This window comes from Chrysemys picta, chromosome 1, assembly GCF_011386835.1.
Source record: "Chrysemys picta bellii isolate R12L10 chromosome 1, ASM1138683v2, whole genome shotgun sequence".
Classification (NCBI taxonomy): domain Eukaryota; kingdom Metazoa; phylum Chordata; order Testudines; family Emydidae; genus Chrysemys; species Chrysemys picta.
The window spans coordinates 109,404,476-109,425,162 of NC_088791.1; the positions used below are offsets into that span (position 1 = coordinate 109,404,476).

The window sequence follows — 20,687 nt, forward strand, 5'->3', positions numbered from 1 at the left end:
CAGTGGTGGGCAACCTTCGGCCTGTGGGCTGCACGCGGCCCATCAGTGTAATTCACTAGCGGGCCATGAGACAGTGTTTACATTGACCATCCGCAGGCATGGCCGCTCGCAGTGGCGTTCCCGGCCAATGGGAGCTGCGGGATATGGTGGCCAGCACGTCCCTGTGACCCACGCCGCTTCCCGCAATGTAAACATTGTCTCACCACCCACCAGCAGATTACCCTGATAGGCCACAGGTTGCCCACCACTGCTCTAGAGTCACATGTAGGCTCATCAGGTCCATGTCAGCCAACAATTTAAAATGTTTTCAAGAAATATTTTTTGTAAATAAGTTGGTAAATGGAAAAGCACTAGGACTCCAGGTGCCCCGGAAGGTTTTCTGTGAACTCGATTGAATTTTAGCTTGGGGGGGGGGGGGCAGTTAGATATTGAAAGGAAAGGGTGGACCCCAGGGTCTCCACAGGGCTATTAGCAGGTGCTTCTGAAGAAAGCTGAGATGGCCAGCAGAGAGGTATGGCTAGAGTTGCAGCTGAAAGACACTTAACTGGGTAGTTGGGACCACTGATCACCTGGAAGAGGCACTGCAGTCCCCTATTGCAACAGCACTGCAGGGCCAGGGCATTGTTTGGGACTGAAATTATCTTGGACTCTGATCTCCTATGACAGGTCTCTTTGTTATACTTGAGGCCACTGGCAGCTGTGAGATCACTGAGACCCTTGTGCTTCTGCCTTACCATTCCCCTAGCTGCCCTTAACTCATTGTCTGTTTCCTTGGGCAATTGTGAATAGTCACATTCCCTTTTGTTTTCTGCCCTTTCAGGCTTATGGCCATGGAAAAATATAAAGAACTCAGTAGAAGCGGGTAGGGAGTCGTCAAGCTAATGCCCTTTCCCCCTTTAATACCTTTGGTGCCAGATCAAGAGCCTTAATGCAGTACCATGAACAGGACTTGTCATGTGTTTAACTGGTTTCCCAATATTCGAATTAAAAGTTAAATCAAAATTCTTGGTGGATTATAGATTGTATCCATGATAACAAACTCCATTTTCCCCCTTCCCTTTCAGCACTGCCTTTTACCACAGAAATAAGTGAGCCACTGAACAGTTTTTAATAATATGCTAGGTAATAACTACATTAAATCAAAATTAAATGGTCATTGGTATTTAAAGATTGAAAATCTGTTTGCGTTTTATGCTCTGTGTCTTCTGTGTGAAAGTAGAAATCTCTTGTCTGTGCCAGTCAATGAGGCTTTTGTTCGACTGTATTAGAGGGAATATTGCTAGCCTAAAAGAACTGGAGGATAATTACTAACAGGAATTTTATGTAGTGTATACCTGTAATAGTTAAAGGCACGGCTGCTTAAATTTATTCTGACAATTGCAGCAGCAGCACTGGAGGAGCTATCTGAATTATTCATTTTGCCACAAGAAAACATCCCACTTGTTTTTTCTTCAGAAATCAAAGCCCAACCTTATTTAAAGTATACTTTTATGGGGAAGGTTTTAAGTGAATTGTGCTGTTTCAGGACTTCTGCTGTAATTGCCAACGAAAGCAGATTCTTAAAGAAAATACTTAGGGTTTCTAAAAGAAGGGGGAAATTGATTTTTCACTTGAGCTGCTTGTTGTAGGGAGAAGTTTAATGAAATCAGCTTTCTTTCATAAATAATGCAGCACTTGCATTTGATTATGTGAAGCCTAGAGGAATTTCTGCCTAATCAGATACATCGCAAGAGGGATGTTGCCTGCAGATGACGTGTGGGTGGAGGGGCCCATCCAGATGGAACGCTCCGTTTCATAAAAGAAGCTATAGGACAGTGTCTAAATTTGAACCGGTGACTCTCTGCATCTCAAACTGTGATAGCTATTTATAAAACAAAGTCTGTGTTCTGTGCGTTATTATTACTACTACTGGAGCACTGAGAGGCCCCAACTGAGAGTAGGCACCGTACAACCATTGTAGGCCTTGTATAAACACCTGGGACGAGAAAGCCGCTGCCATGAAGAACTTACATTCTAAACAAGACAGACAGACAAAGGGTGACATTAGGCTACATTTTGAAAATCTTCTTTTTTAAGAAATGCAGGTGTCTGTTTAATTTAAAAAAAAAAACAACACCCCAACCTAGAACCCTTTTGTACATGCAAATGATTTGCAAACTTTGTGGGAATGTTTTTAAAGGCCTTTAATCGATTAAGCCATAAGGTGTAACCTGAGTGCAGGCTTATTGTGTTCTGTCAGTCTAGCTCAGGGCTATGTTCTAACCTCTCTTTTACTCCCCTAACATTGATACTGACAACATTGGAGTTCATGCACAGAAGTCAGATGGAGTGAGACCACGGTCCCCTTAGGGCCTCATCGTGTCCCTCCCTGCCCCCTTATTGCATTGAGTAGCACCTTACTCCTTGACTTCAATGGCACTACTTGCAGAGTAAGGTATTCAACATAACTAAGAGTGGCAGGATCAGACCCTTTCTCATGAACCCATTGAATACCATGTCATCTCACTACACGTTGGTTTTTCTCTGCTGCTGTCTTTTCTCCTAATGCTTGTTTGCATGTGGTGTGTGTGACAGTTCTTGTTTTCTATTGCTGGTAACATTACAAATGGCTTCGACAAAAGTGCTTTAAATTTAGGACCAAATCTTCACCTGGTATAAATTGGTAAAGCTCCATTGACTTTAATGGGGCTAAATCAATTCACACTGGCTCAGGAGCTGGTCTTTAGGGTATATTATTTTTTGTAAAGGGTCATATGACCATAAGTAAATCTAAAACACATGAAGTACAGCATAGAACAGCTGGAAGAAGTGTATGCATACTGTAATTTACTTCATTTGATGGCAGAGGCTTTAACGCAGAGTTCAAGTCCTTTATTTATGGAGCCGCTGGTAGGAGTTAAAGAGTTTAAGGATGAAACCAGCTCTGTATTTTTAACTTGGGTTTTCATTCCCTTCTAAATTTCCCCAGAAAATTCCCTTGGGGTAAAATTTCATGTGAACACTCCTAGGCCAGAGGAGAATTTATTTCTGAAAGTTTGAGGGAAAAACACTAGTTAAAGGGCTGTAAAATATTAATATATTTCTGACTTTTCCAATAATTGTCTTAAGTGCTTTTTCCCACTCATAACTCAAACACAACTTGGTGTCAGGCGTTAAAACTGCCTCATGCTTCGTGAGTACTGACTATAAAGTAATGCACAGGTTTGTTTTGAAGCAGAAATAGGAAAAAAAAAAATTGACCCAGAAAGTCCCTGAACTTTTTTCCAATGAAATCAGTGGCAAAATTCCCATGGACCCGTATGGAAACAAAACTGAGCTCTAAAATGTCTGTCTGTTTGGTGGCTACCTTGAACCTTATCCCAGAGCCCCCTGTATGGAGTAGCAGCATAGCTGTGCCATCCCTGAAGCAGCCCAAGAAAATTGCTGTGACTTGATTCATCCCTACTGCCCCATAGTTCCTGGTGCGAGGAATTTCCTACAGCATCTATCATCTTGTGTCCGTTCAGTTCTGCTGGCCAGTACATTTGGGGGATGGACTCAGGGTTTCACTCGTTTTCCCCCTCCCCCCCCATCCCTGCCCACCTGCTCATGGGGTGGATGTAGCAGCTCGGTGGAGCCTGCCCTTCCTCCCACACCCAGAGGGGAACTCCAGGCTGATTGTGTGGGGAGATGATGGGCTTTCATGCCCCAGTGCAGCTGTGTTAGGGCCAGCCACAATTAGGTCCTTCATTTGTAACTCATTGTTTATACACCTCTACCTCGATATAACGCTGTCCTTGGGAGCCAAAAAATCTTACCGAATTATAGGTGAAACCGCATTATATTGAACTTGCTTTGATCTGCCAGAGTGCGCAGCCCCCCCCCCCCCCCCCCCCGGAGCACTGCTTTACCGTGTTATATCCAAATTCGTGTTATATCGGGTCGCGTTATATCGAGGTAGCGGTGTATGTTAGAAGAAGCATTAGGGAAAAAGCCAACTGAATGAGAGGTAAATAAATGTACTGTTGGTGAATGGTGGTGCCGATGGACTATTTAGCTGTGCAAGATATAAGGGCTTATACATCCATGAACTGTCAAGTAAACTTTCGCAACTGAGTAGTTGCAGCAACCAAAGTCTCTCATGGATGAACACAAGATGCTGATCCGAACATGAGGAATGGTGACAGAATATTTAGCCATCAGTTATAGTATGGTGGCAGTTAAATGACAGACTACGTTTTAGAAATGCATATGGTTGCGTCCAGGAAATACTTAGAGATCAATTACACAGCTATTAGTACCTGTACATTAGGGATTGTGGTGAAGGAATAAAATGATTTTGAGACATTTGATCATGCTTATTCGTAGAAAGTTACCTGTGTTTTCCACCAGAACCGTATCCCTAGTTGTTTGAGTTCCCTCATACCTTTCCAGATCCTCCCACAAACAGGCCCCTTGCCAGAACTGTTCATATGCCATAGACCCAGAAAGAGACTGGTGTAAAACTAGAATATAAAATCAGTGACAAAATACAAAAATGTTCCTGGTACTCAAGAAAAGAAAATCCCTGGGCTGTCATTCATTACATCATGAGAAAAGATGAGGTGAAAAATAGGGAAATTCACAGATAAAGTCTTAAACTTTAAGTTAACGTTCTGTTTATCTCAGGCACTTATATGACCCTCATTACAATGGTATCTGAGCACCTACATCTTTAATGTATTTATCTTCACAGCACTCCTGTGAAGTTAGAGAGTAGTATTACCCCTATTTTACAGATAGGGAACTTAGTCACGAAGAGACTAACCACTGTGCCCAAGGTCATGTTGGAAGTCTGTGGTGGAACTTGGAATTCGAGCTGGGTCCCAGGCCAGCATCCTCACCCTTGGACCATCCTTCCTCCTTAGGATTCATAATAGGGTTACCATATGTCCGAGTTTTCCCTGATATTATTTCTTTTTGGGTTCTCTGATCTCCATCCAGGAGAATTTTTGAAACATGAACAAATGTCTGTGATTTTGAGCTGGGTGGCTGGAGAGCGGTGTCTGCTGGCAAGCCACCCAGCTCTGAAGGCAGCACCACTGCCAGCAGCAGCACAGAAGTAAGGGTGGCATGGTATGGTATTGCTGTACCTTCTCCTTTCCCGCTCACCCTCCCTCCAGCAGCGTCCTCTATTTGGGAACTTGAAATATGAAAACCCTGGTTCATAAGTGATACCCCACTAGCAAAATCAGTTGTGAAAGAACTAGAGAGGGCAGGGCTGGAGTAGCAGTTGTGCATTGTTTAAACTAAACTTCGATTTATCTGGATTAAAGCTCCCGAATCAGATTCTTATGAATTCAGGCAAAAAGGTGAGAGGAGGTAGGCAGAAAAAATAGTCAGAGATGAGAGGAAAAAACTATCTGGAAGAACTGTGCCCAGCACAACAGGGCCCTGAAGTTGATTGGGGCCTCTGGGTGTTTGTTTATTTCATAATAATAATAATAATAATAATTAATAAACTTACACCTTCATCATCTTCTCTTTAGAATGACTAAATTGCACATGATGTTTTTGCTCCAAGACTCCCAATTCTTTCTCAGCTGCTGCAGGGGAGGAGAAATACATCAGCACGGTTCAGAGGTTTATTTTCACTTACAGAAAGAAGAATAACTGCAGTATACTCGTCTGGTGTTGGGAAGAGAGAGTATTAAAGCTGATAGCTTTGTTTGTCAGTATCTGAATGACTGTGATTTGAATTGTCCCCTTTCCCAGATTGTATCCTCGTCATGCGAGTGCTCTGAACAACCTCGGCACGTTGACCAAAGACTTGGTGGAAGCAAAGGAATACTATAGAAGAGCTCTTCAGTTAAACCCACAGCATAATCGAGCTCTCTTCAATCTTGGAAATCTGCTCAAGTAAGTTTAACATTGAGGTCAAATGGCTTCAATAAAATTAAAATACTTCCCCCCTCCTCTCCCTACTGCCCTGTTACAGCAGCAGATTGTCTACCCAATGGTAATGAAGAGTGATGTTAAGTTCTCACCAGCAGGCAGGACCTCTTTGGGTTTTAGGGCAAGGGTGGTGGCTGTTTTTTGGTTCTGATGTGCTGTTTGTTACTTTTTTTGCTAGCTGCAAGTTTACTTTTTGGGAAGACACACCCCTTTGACTCAGACAGTCTTGCAAAGAAGCTAGCCAAAGAAAGAAAGTTAGTGATATTAGGCCAGATCCTCAGCTCTGTTAAGACGCCTTTACATCAGCCTGCTGGCCTAGAGGTGCTCGAAACCCAGTGTCTCCATCCATCGGCAGGATCCTCTGGTGACAGAGTGACAGTCATGATCTGTATGTCACTCAGTCCCCCCACTCTCATCCTTGTGGTCAGCAAGTTGTGGGGGACATGACTGGTGGGAGGAGGCATGGTTGGGACATCCTTGGCTGCTGGGGCAGCTCAGTAGGGCTATCAGCCGCTTGTACAACTTAATACAGCCCCTAGGCTGTTCTAAATTGCACCAGGGAACTGGGAATCCAGAATCAAGGGAGCAAAGTTGGCTTAAGGCCATTTTTTGCCCCATTTGTTGCACCAAATGCTCCTCAGCCACAGCTCAGAGTCTGGCCCCTTGTTATGTTTTACATAACCCAAAAAGAGAGTGAGAACTGTGTGTGTTTTTCTCCGACACGTTAGAACACAGGCTAGGAACCAAGAGGCCAACACTAGAAACTTTTGCTAATATAGTAACGTCAGTTAATAGTGTGACTCTTTTTTAACTTTGCTATACCAGCAAAAGCTCTGGTTTGGCTGTTGTTTATACTAGCAGAAAAGTGCTTTTGTCAGTATAGCTTGTGTCACTTGAGGAACCAGTATAAACTATAGTGGCAAAAGCATTATTTTTTTTCTCCGTGTAAGTTGCATCTACAGTCTGAGGGTTTGCCAGTATAGCTATGCCAGCAAACCTTTTCTAGTGTAGACCTGGTCTTAGTATTGGGTTGGTTACAAAACAACATCATCTTACCAAAATGTATTTTAGCTGTACTGTTCTAAATGTTTCTTTGAATAAGGCTCTGTATCAAAGGTAACAAAAGGCTACAGTACTTAAATTCTGCCTTGTACCGGCTACACGTTATTGGTAATGGAGAATTCACTAGGATAACCTTACCAGTCAGTGCCATTGCTTTGGACTGATATATGGAGAACAAGTCATTCCTGAGAAATAAAAGAGTAGGTCAATATTATATAGAACCATAGAAAGCACAAATTTGATCCAAAAGGCAAAAACAGTTCTTGCATTATTCATTACAGTTGGCTGAAGTGCTCCTGAACTTCTCTGATCCCCAATTAGTGGGGACCATTCCTAAACATCCTAACATAGAGACACGCAAATCAGCCTCTAAGATCAAGGGGGTGCATAAAGCCACATTTGCCCCCACACCCTCAAATGCCCTAAGTCAGCCCATTATCTCCTATATCCTGACCAAGTTCTAACATGGGTAATTACATTCTTTCTGTTGTGGTTCACGTCCCCTCTTAAAAACCATTGCACTGTGCGGCTGTTAAACAGGTGCTGTGTTCCATACCAAAGGCAGCTGCTTTAAAGCAGTGGTTGTGTGAGTTCTGTAAAGTGCTTTTGAATCCTTCAGGTTAAGAAGTGCTATAAAAAGACAATTATTACTAAGACCATAGCCTTAGAGATATTGCAGCCTGTAATAAAGTTGCACTTAGATACACAGACTGATTCTCTGCTGCCTTGCACGAAGTACAGACATTTAAACCTGTGCAAAGTGGGTACAAAACTCTGCCACTGGCATAATGGAGAACTCAGATTTGATAACATTTTCTGCCCACTGTGCACAGGCATAAATGACTACACCAGGGAAGATCGGTGGAGAACCAGGCCTGCAATATTTAAAACATGGCCGTTAATAGTATTATTTACACTAGGACATTTGAAAAATGATTCTGGGGGAAGTCCGAGTCAATTCTGCAGAGTTCCTTAAGTTTATATCTACTTGTTTTGGAGGAATCCTGCTGTGCACTTCATTAGATTGCACTCCCGCTGGAGTTTTGAGAAAAGGGAACTTCAGCATTTTGGAGGAATAAATTTGCTGTTAACATGTGGGAATCTGCCTCCCTTTCCCCTTTGTCTGGATAAACAGGTTATTTCCAGCTGTTCCTAGTGACCTGGACTTGAGTAAATTTGTTTTGGAATCCACAAGATGGAATCTTTTGGTTTTTCACAGTAGTCCCATTTAAAAAAAAATTTTCCATTTTCCGTTTTGGCCAGAAGATGAATTTTCACAGGAAGCACTGCATGATAACAATGAGTTAATGAACCCCTGGTTTTGTTTACATACTCTAAAAGAAACTTGAATGGCATCATTTTCTTGCCTTGTATAAATATCAGACAGAGGATAGCTAAACCGTGCAAACAGCTTTCTCAGTAAAAAAGCAATCACTAATAGACTCCCCTCCAATGAAAAAATCACATCCCCATCCTTTTGTAGCTCAAAATGCCTCTTCCTTTGGGCTTAATATTTCTTTTAAAGCTCTGCATCATGTAAATATTTAACTCGTGTCTATGGATTCAGAACTGGTGAGATATAACTTGAAAAATCAAAATAATATGTATGGATTATTCATACCAGAATTTCTTATACAGATTTTATGAAGAATTCAGATAAAAAAGGATATAAAAAATTGGTAAATATATCAGAGAAGTGAATATGCATGAGCACACGTGTGCACACATAACCTGAGTTTGTTGCATCAGGAAGAATAGGAGAGATTGTCCTCTTTGCTGTATCCCTTCAAATGTAAGGATTTATAACAGGCAGTACGGCACTTCTGTCTAATAAACACTTCCATACTCTGTGCACTGTAAGTATGTTATGGCTACACTTTCAAAGAAAAGATTGAATGCCTTGAGGCCTGTTAACTGAAATCTAATGTTTATTCCCAGGTCAGACTACACAGTACATAGAGGAGCATACAAGATGTCTAGTACAGTTATTGCAATGATTTAGCCCAGGTTTGCCAAGACCACCTATCCTGAGGAGGGAGAGATGTCAGTCTGCCCTCTCTTCTGAACTTCTCAGATTCAGACTGTGGGTCATAGGTGTGAATGTGCTGAAATAGCTCTGTGTGTTTGTCTGAAAGAGGCAGAGAGTATCATGGAAAAGTTAAACTCATCAGAAACTTTGCAATATTAATACCTTTTGGAGACTAAAACATTTCCCCTTCCCAACAAACAACCAAACAAAATGCTGCTACCTCTTAGGGACATCAGTCCAGAGTTTGGGTAGGGTCTCTGATTTGAAACTATACATAGTGCTGACACTATAACCATCCTTCTTGAACCAAGTTTCATATATTACTTGTTGGCTACACTACTGTGTACATAGTTTTACCCCTTTCAGAAAAATATAGCTATTTTAAAACTGGAAACAGGAAGATTCGGTATTGTAGATGGATGCCAAAGGAGTAAGTTGTCCATATTCATTTTAACACACATCGTCCAATTTGTTTAGTTATTTATTTACAGATGAGGACAGCTAGAGACAGTAAATGTCTTTTGCTTATGATGCTAAACCAAGAGCCTTTCTCCTGGCTTTTGGTAGCTATCCAAGTAGAAGTTAAAAGATTCCGTGGCATTTTGTTGGTGAGAAGAGGATAACCTCTGTGGCTTGGCTGGTATATTTTCTATTGAGGAAAACCAGTTACTCTGTTAAGGTTGTGTGAGAGCCCCTACTGAGCGCACAATGGATCCAGTGTTTGTGCAGACATTGTTCTACCAGTATCTAATGCTTTACTTTATAAAGTCATTTGGGATATTTTGAAAGTAAAAAGTGCTATAGAAAACCAAACCCTCTGCTATTCTTTTCTCTGCCGGTGAAATTTATCCCAGTGCAGAGACCCCTCACAAGGCCCTATGAATCACTTACCCTCGATCTTATGGGTTTACATGGTACCTCGGCCGCTGCGTGGGATGAATTTCACCCTCTCTGTATAGCAGTGAAGGTGTCCATTCATCAGGCTTTTGCCGTGATAGATAACGAATGCGTAGAAAATAAGCATATCAAAAAATCCTCCCTTTGCACCGTACAACATGAGATTAAACAAATCATTTTTAAAATTAAAAAACTCATATGGCCTCCATCCTATAAGAGGCTGAGCACTTTGGCTGTGAGCCAGGAAAGCATTTCAACACATCATTGACTTTCTACTCATGTGCTTAAAGTTAAGCAGGTGTAAATGCTTGGCTACATCGGGGCCAGAGTACTCTGCTTCTTGCAGGGTTGAGCCCTGTTAGAGGTTGTTGTATCTGTTCTTTCAATATAATTCGGTCTGTCACAATAAAAAGATTCTGTACTCTTTTCCGCCTCCCCTTTAAGGAGACGCATTGTTCTGGGATCAAACAAAAGAGGGCTATTCAGAAAAAAAGAGTAATTAAGAGTGCATGCTTGCGGTTAATGGGGACTTTTTACTGCTGTCAAGTGGATCACTTAATCCTTTTATTTCTGTATCTGGCATTTCCTACATTCCTGCCAAACCGTTGATAACTTTACAAAGCAGTCGTCTGTTTTCAATTTATATAAATGTGTCATGAAACTCCAGCCAAAGAATCCAAAAGTTTTCTAAATTGACAAACTACCTAGCCTTTAATTAGTGAGAGGGAAAGTGGTTCTTTATTTGGTTTTGCTTATTTGGGTAATTTAGATTGAGTACCACTTTAAGAAGGAAAAGACTAGCCCAACTGTTTTTACTTAACTTAAAGCACAGGGAAAATATTCTCTCAGTTATATAACTAGAAAGGGAAAAAAATCTGAAAAGCCACAAATACTATCAGCTGAAATTTGCACCTTATAAACAAGATCTGTTTCCTTGGCCATGTCGCCCAGATGAAATCCAAGGCTAAGGTTGCAAGCTTTTCACATATTTCCCATACTGCAGAGTCCTTTGTTTCTTTTCAAAGGCTATGATGTTCATATTACTTTGTGCACCCAACACAAAGAAAGCTTGTTGGCTCAGTCCATATAAACATCCATAGCACTCGCCCAGGGAAGCTGCTCCCTTTTCCAAGGTGAGAAATACAGTAAACCCCTCCACTGCAACATTAGGCTTTCCACAACCATCTCTGGCCATGCCCTTCCTAAGAGCAGAGTCAGGGACTCTCCCCAGCCCAGTAGTGGTTAAGATGCTTGAGAATGGAGTTAGTTATATTGGGCCGTCAAAAACATGAAAATATATTCCACTTAAAATGTATACGTTGTTTAATTAAATCGTGACACTGTGCCCATATAACACATTTTTATCTAAGGATCTCAAAGCACAAACAGCTTTAAGGTTCGTAAAGCCCTTATGGAGTATGTAAGTTTTATTGTCCCCATTTTGTGGATGGGGGAAACAGAAGCAGAGAGGTTTCCCATAAGTGACCTATTCCAGGTGAGTCAGCGACAGACATGGGAATAGATCCCAAGAGTCCTGACTAGCAGCCCACTGTTCTAACCCTAGACATTTCTTCCCATAAGGCAAGTGACTTCCTAATGGCTTCTGTGGGAGAATCCCATGTCAGGGGTAGTTCATTGTGCTCTGATGAAATTTTCATTAGCTTGCCTTTGACTTGTATCTAACTCATGACCAGGGTTCTGCTGGATGAGTCAGAGTTTCACAGATTTGTCCTCTTCATAGACTCCAGAATTAAAGACAAATGTGGCTGGAGTTCCATAATTTTATAAACAATTATGTTTGTAGTTTTGCAAGTTGAGAATATGGCATGTACTGATCACTGTGTAGACCGAGTGAAATGTTTTCATGCCATGTAGAGTACTGCAGGGTTGGCTATCTGCATTATGACTTATCTGTTTTGCCTTCATCTGAAGCATCAGATAATGGCCACCACTGTAAGCCAGACTACCACAGTAATGGAGCCAAAGGTCTGATCCATTAAGGAAAATCCTGTTGGCTCCAAACTCCCTTATATGAGAGTAACCTGCATCAGAGAGAGGAGACGCTGTGAGTTGAAACTCTCAGAATTTCCGGGAATATTTTTGCCCATAGTGGGCCGATTTTCTTCTCCCACGGAAGAAACCAGAGGTTGGGTTCCCTTAACCTAAAGATCTTGAAACATACACATGATGTAAAGGATATCTGAGTGGATGCCTCTTGCCTCCCCTCTACCACATGGCCTCACTGGCTTATTGGCCCTTATAGAGCTGACTCCTGAAGAGTCAAAGTCGTGTTTTGCGTGGCTTCCTCAATCATGGCTGGTTCTAGAACCTTCCCTGGCCACCCCACCTAAAGAGAGAAGGCGGTTTTATACCATGGAAGGGGAAACAGCACAGATTAACAAAGCATCATGCTGTATTTTGGTTTACTCCACACCTGTCAAAAGGGGAATAACCAGAAGAGCTCAGCCAACTCTCATGCCCCTCCCTGCCAACTCCAGAGCTGGAATGCTGCAGGAGTTGCCAGTGAAGGGCTGTTGCAGAGGTGAGACCCTATATTTCCATTTCTTAAAGGGATTCTCTTCTCTCTTCTCAAATCCCTCGGAGAGTTTCCTGGTAGGTTTGTCCAGTTGATGTCAGCAATTACTGTGAAAACAGGCCCTACTAAAGGCAACGTGTTTGGGGGGGGGGCATGCGGGGTCATGTGCCCCCACTTTTGCTGCTCACACAGACTGAGCGTGCTCAGTAACATCTTGTGAAGTCACTGCCCTCATTCTGCCCCCCCACCCCCAACGGCACGTACGAGTTGTCTCCCCCCTTCTCCCCTGCCTCCCCCCACCCCAAATATATAGAGAAGGGCTGTAGGCGGAGAAGAATCTTTGTGTTGAACTTGTATATTTCCCAGCAAGCTATAGAAATCCATACAAGGAATCTGCAGGTGCCAAGGTACAAACTTACCATGTAGCCGATAACTTCAGTTCTTCACTTCTCCTCCCACTGACAGAGAGGCTATGGAATTCTATATTGCCTCGGGAGATTCTGGTTACTGAGACTGTGGCTAGAAGCCAGAGTTAATTAGTTAGTCTTTGTTGAAAAGAACAAGACAGGGACTTTCAAGTCTCTTTAAAGTATTTAATCAATAGGTGACCTAAACATGTTGTTAAAAGAACTTTGTTTCTTTTATGACTTGCAGGTCCCAAGGGAAGAAAGAGGAAGCTGTGTTCTTATTGAGAGATTCCATTAAATACGGTCCAGAGTTTGCAGATGCTTACTCAAGCCTTGCTTCCCTGTTGGCTGAACAGGTAACCAGTAACATTTAGACTTGGGTAGCTCATTCCTTCTATGCACGATGCATTGATGTTACCTTTTGACATGTCTAATTCTCCTCTGAATACAATAAAAACTCTCTCACCAATACATGAGAACGGCCATTCTGGGTCGGACCAATGGTCCATCCAGCCCAGCATCCTGTCTTCTGACGGTGGTCAATGCCAGATGCTTCAGAGGGAATGAACAGAACAGGGCAATTTCAAGTGATCCATCCTCTGTCATCCTGTCCCAGATTCTGGCAGCTGAAGGTTTAGGGACATCCAGAGCATGTGGTTGCATCCCGGATCTGTCCCATCCCTATCATATATCTATTTTAAAATAAATGTAATTCTGTGAATATCTGGGTATGACAGCTGGTGTATTCTAGAATAAATTGCTTCAGTATGGCAAACCCACTTTGAGATAGTAATTTGATTGAGCTGATTTGAGGTTATGTTAGTACAATGTGAACTCTTTTAATGTAATTTGAAAGCTTTCCAAGTTATTGAAGTTATAGAGAAATCATGATCTATTACATAGTGCATCTAGAGTGTGATAATAGGCAAACTATATAATACATTACATACAAAAAACCACAGCATTTAAAAGAACATTATTAAGGGTGCAAAGTCAAGCACTCAAAAGTTGGGAAGTGCCAGAATTAAGGTAGTCTGGGCAACCTTAATTCGATCCCCCTTCTTCATCTGTATTATGATTCAGTCTTTAAATACATGATCACGTACTGTTTTTACACAAGACCCCTGCCTCACTCAATGCACAGGGTGCATGGTCCTCACTTAATGCACAGCTGTTCAGTGTTTTGTTTTCTCCCCAATGCGTGGTCCTAGGCCTGCTTATTGCACATTGTTCAAACCCCGTTCCGAAGACAGAATTATTAATTTCCTCCTGGGCTTTTCTACTGCGCTCATCACTATAATATCTGAGTGCTTCACAAATATTTACTTTTTTTTTGTGCAAAATACTCCTATGACATGAGTGGGTTTTATCCCCATTTTACATATGGGGAGCTGAGGCACAAAGAGATTAAGGTCAAAAGTATCCACTAATTTTGGGTGCCGAATCTGAGACTTTCAGTACCTGATTTTTTAGAGAACGTAGCATCATATATCACTTTATATGTTCAAAATGCTGCTCCCATTGATTTCACTTGCAACTGAGAGTGCTCAGTGCTTCTGCAAATCAGATCCCAGGATCTTAAGTTGGACACTCTGAAAATGAGAACACGCAATTAGTGCCCATCTGTGAAAAGTTGAGTTTCAGTGACTTCAGCATCACATATGAACTCTGTGGCAGAGACAGGACTAGAATATAATTCCCCACGGCAGCATTCAGCTGCCTTAACTATGAGCTTGTCCTTTGTCTTCCTAGAATCCCCTGCCTCATTCACTACACACCTTCCAACTTTTGCAACAAATAAGGCAAGGGTACAATAGACAACAATTTCCTTCTCTCTACAGTCCTCATTCATCCCTAGGGCAGGTCCATCCTGTGCACTGAATAAAGCAGGGGTCCTGTGGAAAAAGTAGCCTGTGACCATGCAATTAAAGACTGTCTCATAATGCGTACAAAAAAGGGGGGCAAATTAAGGTTGAAAGGGCAGCCTTAATTCAGGCATTTCCTGACTTTTGAGTGATTGACTTTGCAGCCTTAATGATGTTCTTTTAACAGAGCTTTTTGTGTGTAATTTTCTAGGTTTTTTTGTTTTTTAAAGCAAACTGAAAAAAACAAAAATTCTGGCATGTGACATCATATTGACACCCACCTGGGTCATTGTCATTGTTGGATACTTTACATCCACAGAACAGAGCTCCGCCATCTGAGTTAATGGAGTAACTGATAGCAGTAGTATATTGTTGTCCTTGATGTGGACCAAGAATAGGGGGAAATGAAACACACACTTTGTCAGTGGGTTTTGCAGAGATTTGCTGACAGCAGAGGAATGGTGAGACTCAGGAATCTTGGGTTCTGTTCCTCTCTGGAAGGAAGTGTTCTCTAGTGGGTACAGTCTCTTCTGCTCATTCTCTCTGAGCTTGACCCAGTCTGCTTTGTTCCCTCTAGCCTTTCCCAGCTTTGCCCAGCCATTCCCACCCACCAGTACCTTGTCCCCAGTCTCTTTGCCCATCCAGTCTCAGTTCACCCCCTCCAGGCTCTTATCTGATCTGTCTCTTCCCCCTGTCTCAGGTCTTCAGTTGCCCTCTCCTCCCCTCCCTCCATTCCCCATCCTCACTGATTTCCAGCCCCAGTCTCCTTCCCTGGGCTGCTCGTCTAGTCTCCTCTCTGTGCCCCCTGCTCCCGTTTCCCACCAGCTCTATCTCCCAGTCTCTTTGCCCAGTCAGACCCAACTCTGTCCCTCCAAACTTCTCATTAGATTTGTCCCCTCCCTCCATTTTGTTTCTCCTGCCCAACTGGTTCCCAGTTCTAGTCTCCCACACCAGCTCCTTTCCTGGTTCTTCTCTCCCTCCCCCTCACTTTTCCCTCTCTTTCTTCCAGTGCTGGTCTCCTTTGAGGTCAGACTAAATCAGGGTTAGGCAACCTATGGCACACGTGCCAAAGGCAGCACGCGAGCTGATTTTCAGCGGCACTCACACTGCCCGGATCCTGGCCACTGGTCCGGTCTGTATTTTAATTTAGTTTTAAATGAAGCTTCTTAAACATTTAAAAAATCTTATTTACTTTACATACAACAATAGTTTAGTTATATATTAAAGACTTATAGAAAGAGGCATTCTAAAAATGTGAAATGTATTACTGGCACGCGAAACCTTAAATCAGAGTGAATAAATGAAGACTCGGCACACCACTTCTGAAAGGTTGCCAAACCTGGACTAGATGATCCAATGGTCACTTCTGGTGTTAAAATCTATGCGTCTATAAAAATCCTCCCCCCTGTCCTGGCTCCCAGTCTCCACACACACACCCCAGATCCCAGCCCCTGCCTTCTTGCCCAGCCACTCCCCCCTCCCTCCCACCCCACAGCTCCCAGTCCCAGTTGTTCCCCTCTCCCCTTGCCCTGGCAGCCTCCAGTTCCAGTCATGTCTCCTCCAGGCTCCTTGACCCAATCTACTTCACCTGCATCCCTCCTCCAGGATTGGCTCTTGTCCTCTCTGCATTTGAATCAGGCAACTTCCTCCTCCACATTACCTGGGCTTGGGTGTGGGGAGGGTGGGGGGGGGGGGAATCACTGAGAGCACAGGAGATATAAATTCCCTTCTCTCAGTTCCAGTGCCCAGCCTCAACCTGTCCCACAGCAGCCCAAAGCTGCAATTGCAGGGAAAGTCCTACTCAGCCCTCTGCAGATACAAGCAGCAGCATGTTCTGAGCATGTGCAAACTGTTTTTACAGAGGCTTATAACTTGGACAAATGTGGGAGGATTTTCTTGGGCACAGCACAAGGCACATCCCTGACACAAAAGCAACCCCGTGCCAAATTTCAAGTACCTGCGACAAAGCATGGGGGCGCTACAGCTTTTCGAAGAAAAGATCATCCAAAATTTTTAACATGGGCCAAAAAATATATTTTTCACTAGTTTTGTTCTTGAAAACATCTGAACCATTTTAGCTGAAATTTTCCAAAAAGAGTCATCTTGAGGCAGACATCCAGCATGGAAAATTTCAGCCCAAATGGTTAAAGTTTGAAAGCAAATAAAAAGAGGGTCTTATAATGGGAAGGGTCAGGCAGTCTTAATATGTGCTGTTACCAGCCCCGTCAATAATAAATATCAGTTGCTAAAATGTATTTTGCTATTTTATTTTCTTCTCCTTCCATCTGTGGGTGAGAGTAAAATGTTACCAGATATGTTCAGGTAGATGAAAATCTCTATTATGTCTGATATGATAGGAATTTCAAGGTATGGCCTTTAGATTTCTATCAGTAATATATTTGCATATACACACATACAGTGGGTTTGTTGCATTGAAACTGTGTTTTGAAAAAGCCCCTCAATGGGCACAAGAGCAAACTATCCCACTGCATAGGAAAAATAGGAAGTACGGCAAGAGACCACCCTGACTTAACCAGGAGATCTTCAATGATCTGAAATTCAAAAAAGAGTCCTACAAAAAGTGGAAACGAGGTCAAATTACAAATGATGAATATAAACAAATAACACAAGTATTTAGGGACAAAATTAGAAGGGTCAAGGCACAAAATTAGATTAAACTAGCTAGAGACATAAAGAGCAACAAGAAAACATTCTACAAATACATTAGAAATAAGAGGCAGGCCAAGGACAGGGTAGGCCCATTACTTAATCAGAGCAGAAAAACAATAACAAGAAAATGTGGAAATGGCAGAAGTGCTAAATGACGTTTTTCTTTTAGTTTTCACCGAAAAGGTTAGTAGTGATTGGACATTTAACATAGTGAATGCCAGGTAGGATCAGAAGCTAAAATAGGGAAAGAACAAGTTAAAAATTAGATTTCTTCAAGTCACCAGGGCCTGATGATATGCATCCTAGAATACTCAAGGAGCTGACTGAGGAGATATCTGAGCCATTATTGATTATCTTTGAAAAGTCGTGGAAAACGGGAGAGATTTCAGAGGACTGGGAAAGGGAAAGTAGAGTGCCAATCTATAAAAGGGGGAATAAGAACAACTTGGGGAATTACAGACCAGTCACCTTAACTTCAGTACCCAGAAAGATAATGGAGCAAATAATTGAGCAATCAATTTGCAAACGTCTAGAAGATAATAAGGTGATAAGTAACAGTCAGCATGGATTTATCAAGAACAAATCATATCAAACCAACCTAATAGCTTCTTAGACAGGGTAACAAGCCTTGTGCATGGAGAGGGAGCGGTAGATGTGGTATATCTTGACTTTAATAAGGCTTTTGATACTGTCTCGCATGATCTTCTCATAAACAAACTAGGGAAATACTTCCTAGATGGAGCTACTATAAGGTGGGTGCATAACTGATTAGAAAACCATTCGCAGAGAGTAGTTATCAGTGGTTCACAGTCAAGCACCAGGAAGGGCACATCAAAAGAGGTCCCACAGGGATCAATTCTGGGTCTGGTTCTGTACAATATCTTCATCAATAAGAACATAAGAATGGCCATACTGGGTCAGACCAAAGGTCCATCCAGCCCAGTGTCCTGTCTACCAACAGTGGCCAATGCCAGGCCTCCCAGAGGGAGTGAATCTAACAGGTAATGATCAAGTGATCTCTCTCCTGCCATCCATCTCCACCCTCTGACAAACAGAGGTTAGGGACACCCTTCCTTACCCATCCTGGCTAATAGCCATTAATGGACTTAACCTCCATGAATTTATCTAGTTCTCTTTTAAACCCTATTATAGTCCTAGCCTTCACAACCTCCTCAGGCAAGGAGTTCCACAGGTTGACTGTGCGCTGTGTGAAGAAGAACTTCCTTTTATTTGTTTTAAACCTGCTGCCCATTAATTTCATTTGGTAGCCCCTAGTTCTTATATTATGGGAACAAATAAATAACTTTTCTTTATTCACTTTCTTCACACCACTCATGATTTTATATACCTCTATTATATCCCCCCTTAGTCTCCTCTTTTCCAAGCTGAAAAGTCCTAGCCTCTTTCATTTCTCCTCATATGGGACCCGTTCCAAACCCCTAATCATTTTAGTTGCCCTTTTCTAAACTTTTTCTAATGCCAGTATATCTTTTTTGCGATGAGGAGACCACATCTGTACTCAGTATTCAAGATGTGGGCGTACTGTGGATCATAGAATCATAGAATATCAGGGTTGGAAGAGACCTCAGGAGGTCATCTAGTCCAACCCTCTGCTCAAAGCAGGACCAATTCCCAACTAAATCATCCCAGCCAGGGCTTTGTCAAGCCTGACCTTAAAAACCTCTAAGGAAGGAGATTCCACCACCTCCTTAGGTAACCCATTCCAGTGCTTCACCACCCTTCTAGTGAAAAAGTTTTTCCTAATATCCAACCTAAACCTCCCCCACTGCAACTTGAGACTTGCAACTCCTTGTTCTGTCATCTGCTACCAATGAGAACAGTCTAGATCCATCCTCTTTGGAACCCCCTTTCAGATATTTGAAAGCAGCTATCAAATCCCCCCTCATTCTTCTCTTCTGCAGACTAAACAATCCCAGTTCCCTCAACCTCTCCTCATAAGTCATGTGCTCGAGCCCCCTAATCATTTTTGTTGCCCTCCGCTGGACTCTTTCCAATTTTTCCACAACCTTCTTGTAGTGTGGGGCCCAAAACTGGACACAGTAGTCCAGATGAGGCCTCACCAATGTCGAATAGAGGGGGAATGATCAGTCCCTCGATCTGCTGGCATATATAAGGGCAATAAGATATTCTTTGTCTTGTTCTCTATCCCTTTTTTAATGATTCCTAACATCCTGTTTGCTTTTTTGACTGCCGCTGCACACTGCATGGACATCTTCAGAGAACTATCCATGATGACTCCAAGATCTCTTTCCTGATTAGTTGTAGCGAAATTTAAAGCCCCCATCATATTGTATGTATAGTTGGGGTTATTTTTTCCAGTGCGCATTACTTTACTTTACATTTATCCACATTAAATTTCATTTGCCATTTTGTTGCCCAATCACTTAGTTTTGTGAGATCTTTTTGAAGTTCTTCACAGTCTGCTTTGGTCTTAACTATCTTGAGCAGTTTAGTATCATCTGCAAACTTTGCCACCTCCCTGTTTACCCCTTTCTCCAGATCATTTATGAATAAGTTGAATAGGATTGGTCCTAGGACTGACCCTTGGGGAATACCACTAGTTACCCCTCTCCATTCTGAAAATTTACCATTTATTCCTACCCTTTGTTCCCTGTCTTTTAACCAGTTCTCAATCCATGAAAGGATCTTCTCTCTTATCCCATGACAACTTAATTTACGTAAGCGCCTTTGGTGAGGGACCTTGTCAAAGGCTTTCTGGAAATCTAATTAGACTAAGGGTAGGGACGGTTTTGTGGCCTGCAGCATGCAGGGGGTCAGACCAGATGATCATAATGGTCCCTTCTGACCTTAAAGTCTATGAGTCTATGTCCACTGGATCTCCCTTGTCCACATGTTTTTGACCCCTTCAAAGAACTCTAATAGATTAGTAAGACATGATTTCCCTTTACAGAAACCATGTTGACTTTTGCTCAACAAGTTATGTTCTTCTATGTGTCTGCCAATTTTATTCTTTACTATTGTTTCAACTAATTTGCCCGGTACTGACATTAGACTTACCGGTCTGTAATTGCCGGGATCACCTCTAGAGCCCTTTTTAAATATTGGCATTACATTAGCCATCTTCCAGTCATTGGGTACAGAAGCTGATTTAAAGGACAGGTTACAAACCATAGTTAATAGTTCTGCAATTTCACATTTCAGTTCTTTCAGAACTCTTGTGTGAATGCCATCTGGTCCTGGTGACTTGTTACTGTTAAGTTTATCAATTAATTCCAAAAGCTCCTCTAGTGACACTTCAATCTGTGACAATTCCTCAGATTTGTCAC

The 20,687-nt window shown here is 42.3% G+C and overlaps 1 protein-coding gene across 7 annotated transcripts in view; it reads left to right on the forward strand.

The window, feature by feature from the left end:
- Positions 1–20,687, forward strand: part of TMTC1 (transmembrane O-mannosyltransferase targeting cadherins 1) — a 209,701-nt gene that overhangs the window by 157,633 nt on the left and 31,381 nt on the right. For all 7 annotated transcript variants that reach the window (XM_042849886.2, XM_042849889.2, XM_042849892.2 and 4 more), the window contains 2 exons: positions 5,734–5,877; positions 13,092–13,200. In XM_042849886.2, coding sequence (XP_042705820.2) covers positions 5,734–5,877; positions 13,092–13,200 — 253 coding nt within the window. The remainder of the gene's footprint in view (positions 1–5,733; positions 5,878–13,091; positions 13,201–20,687) is intronic.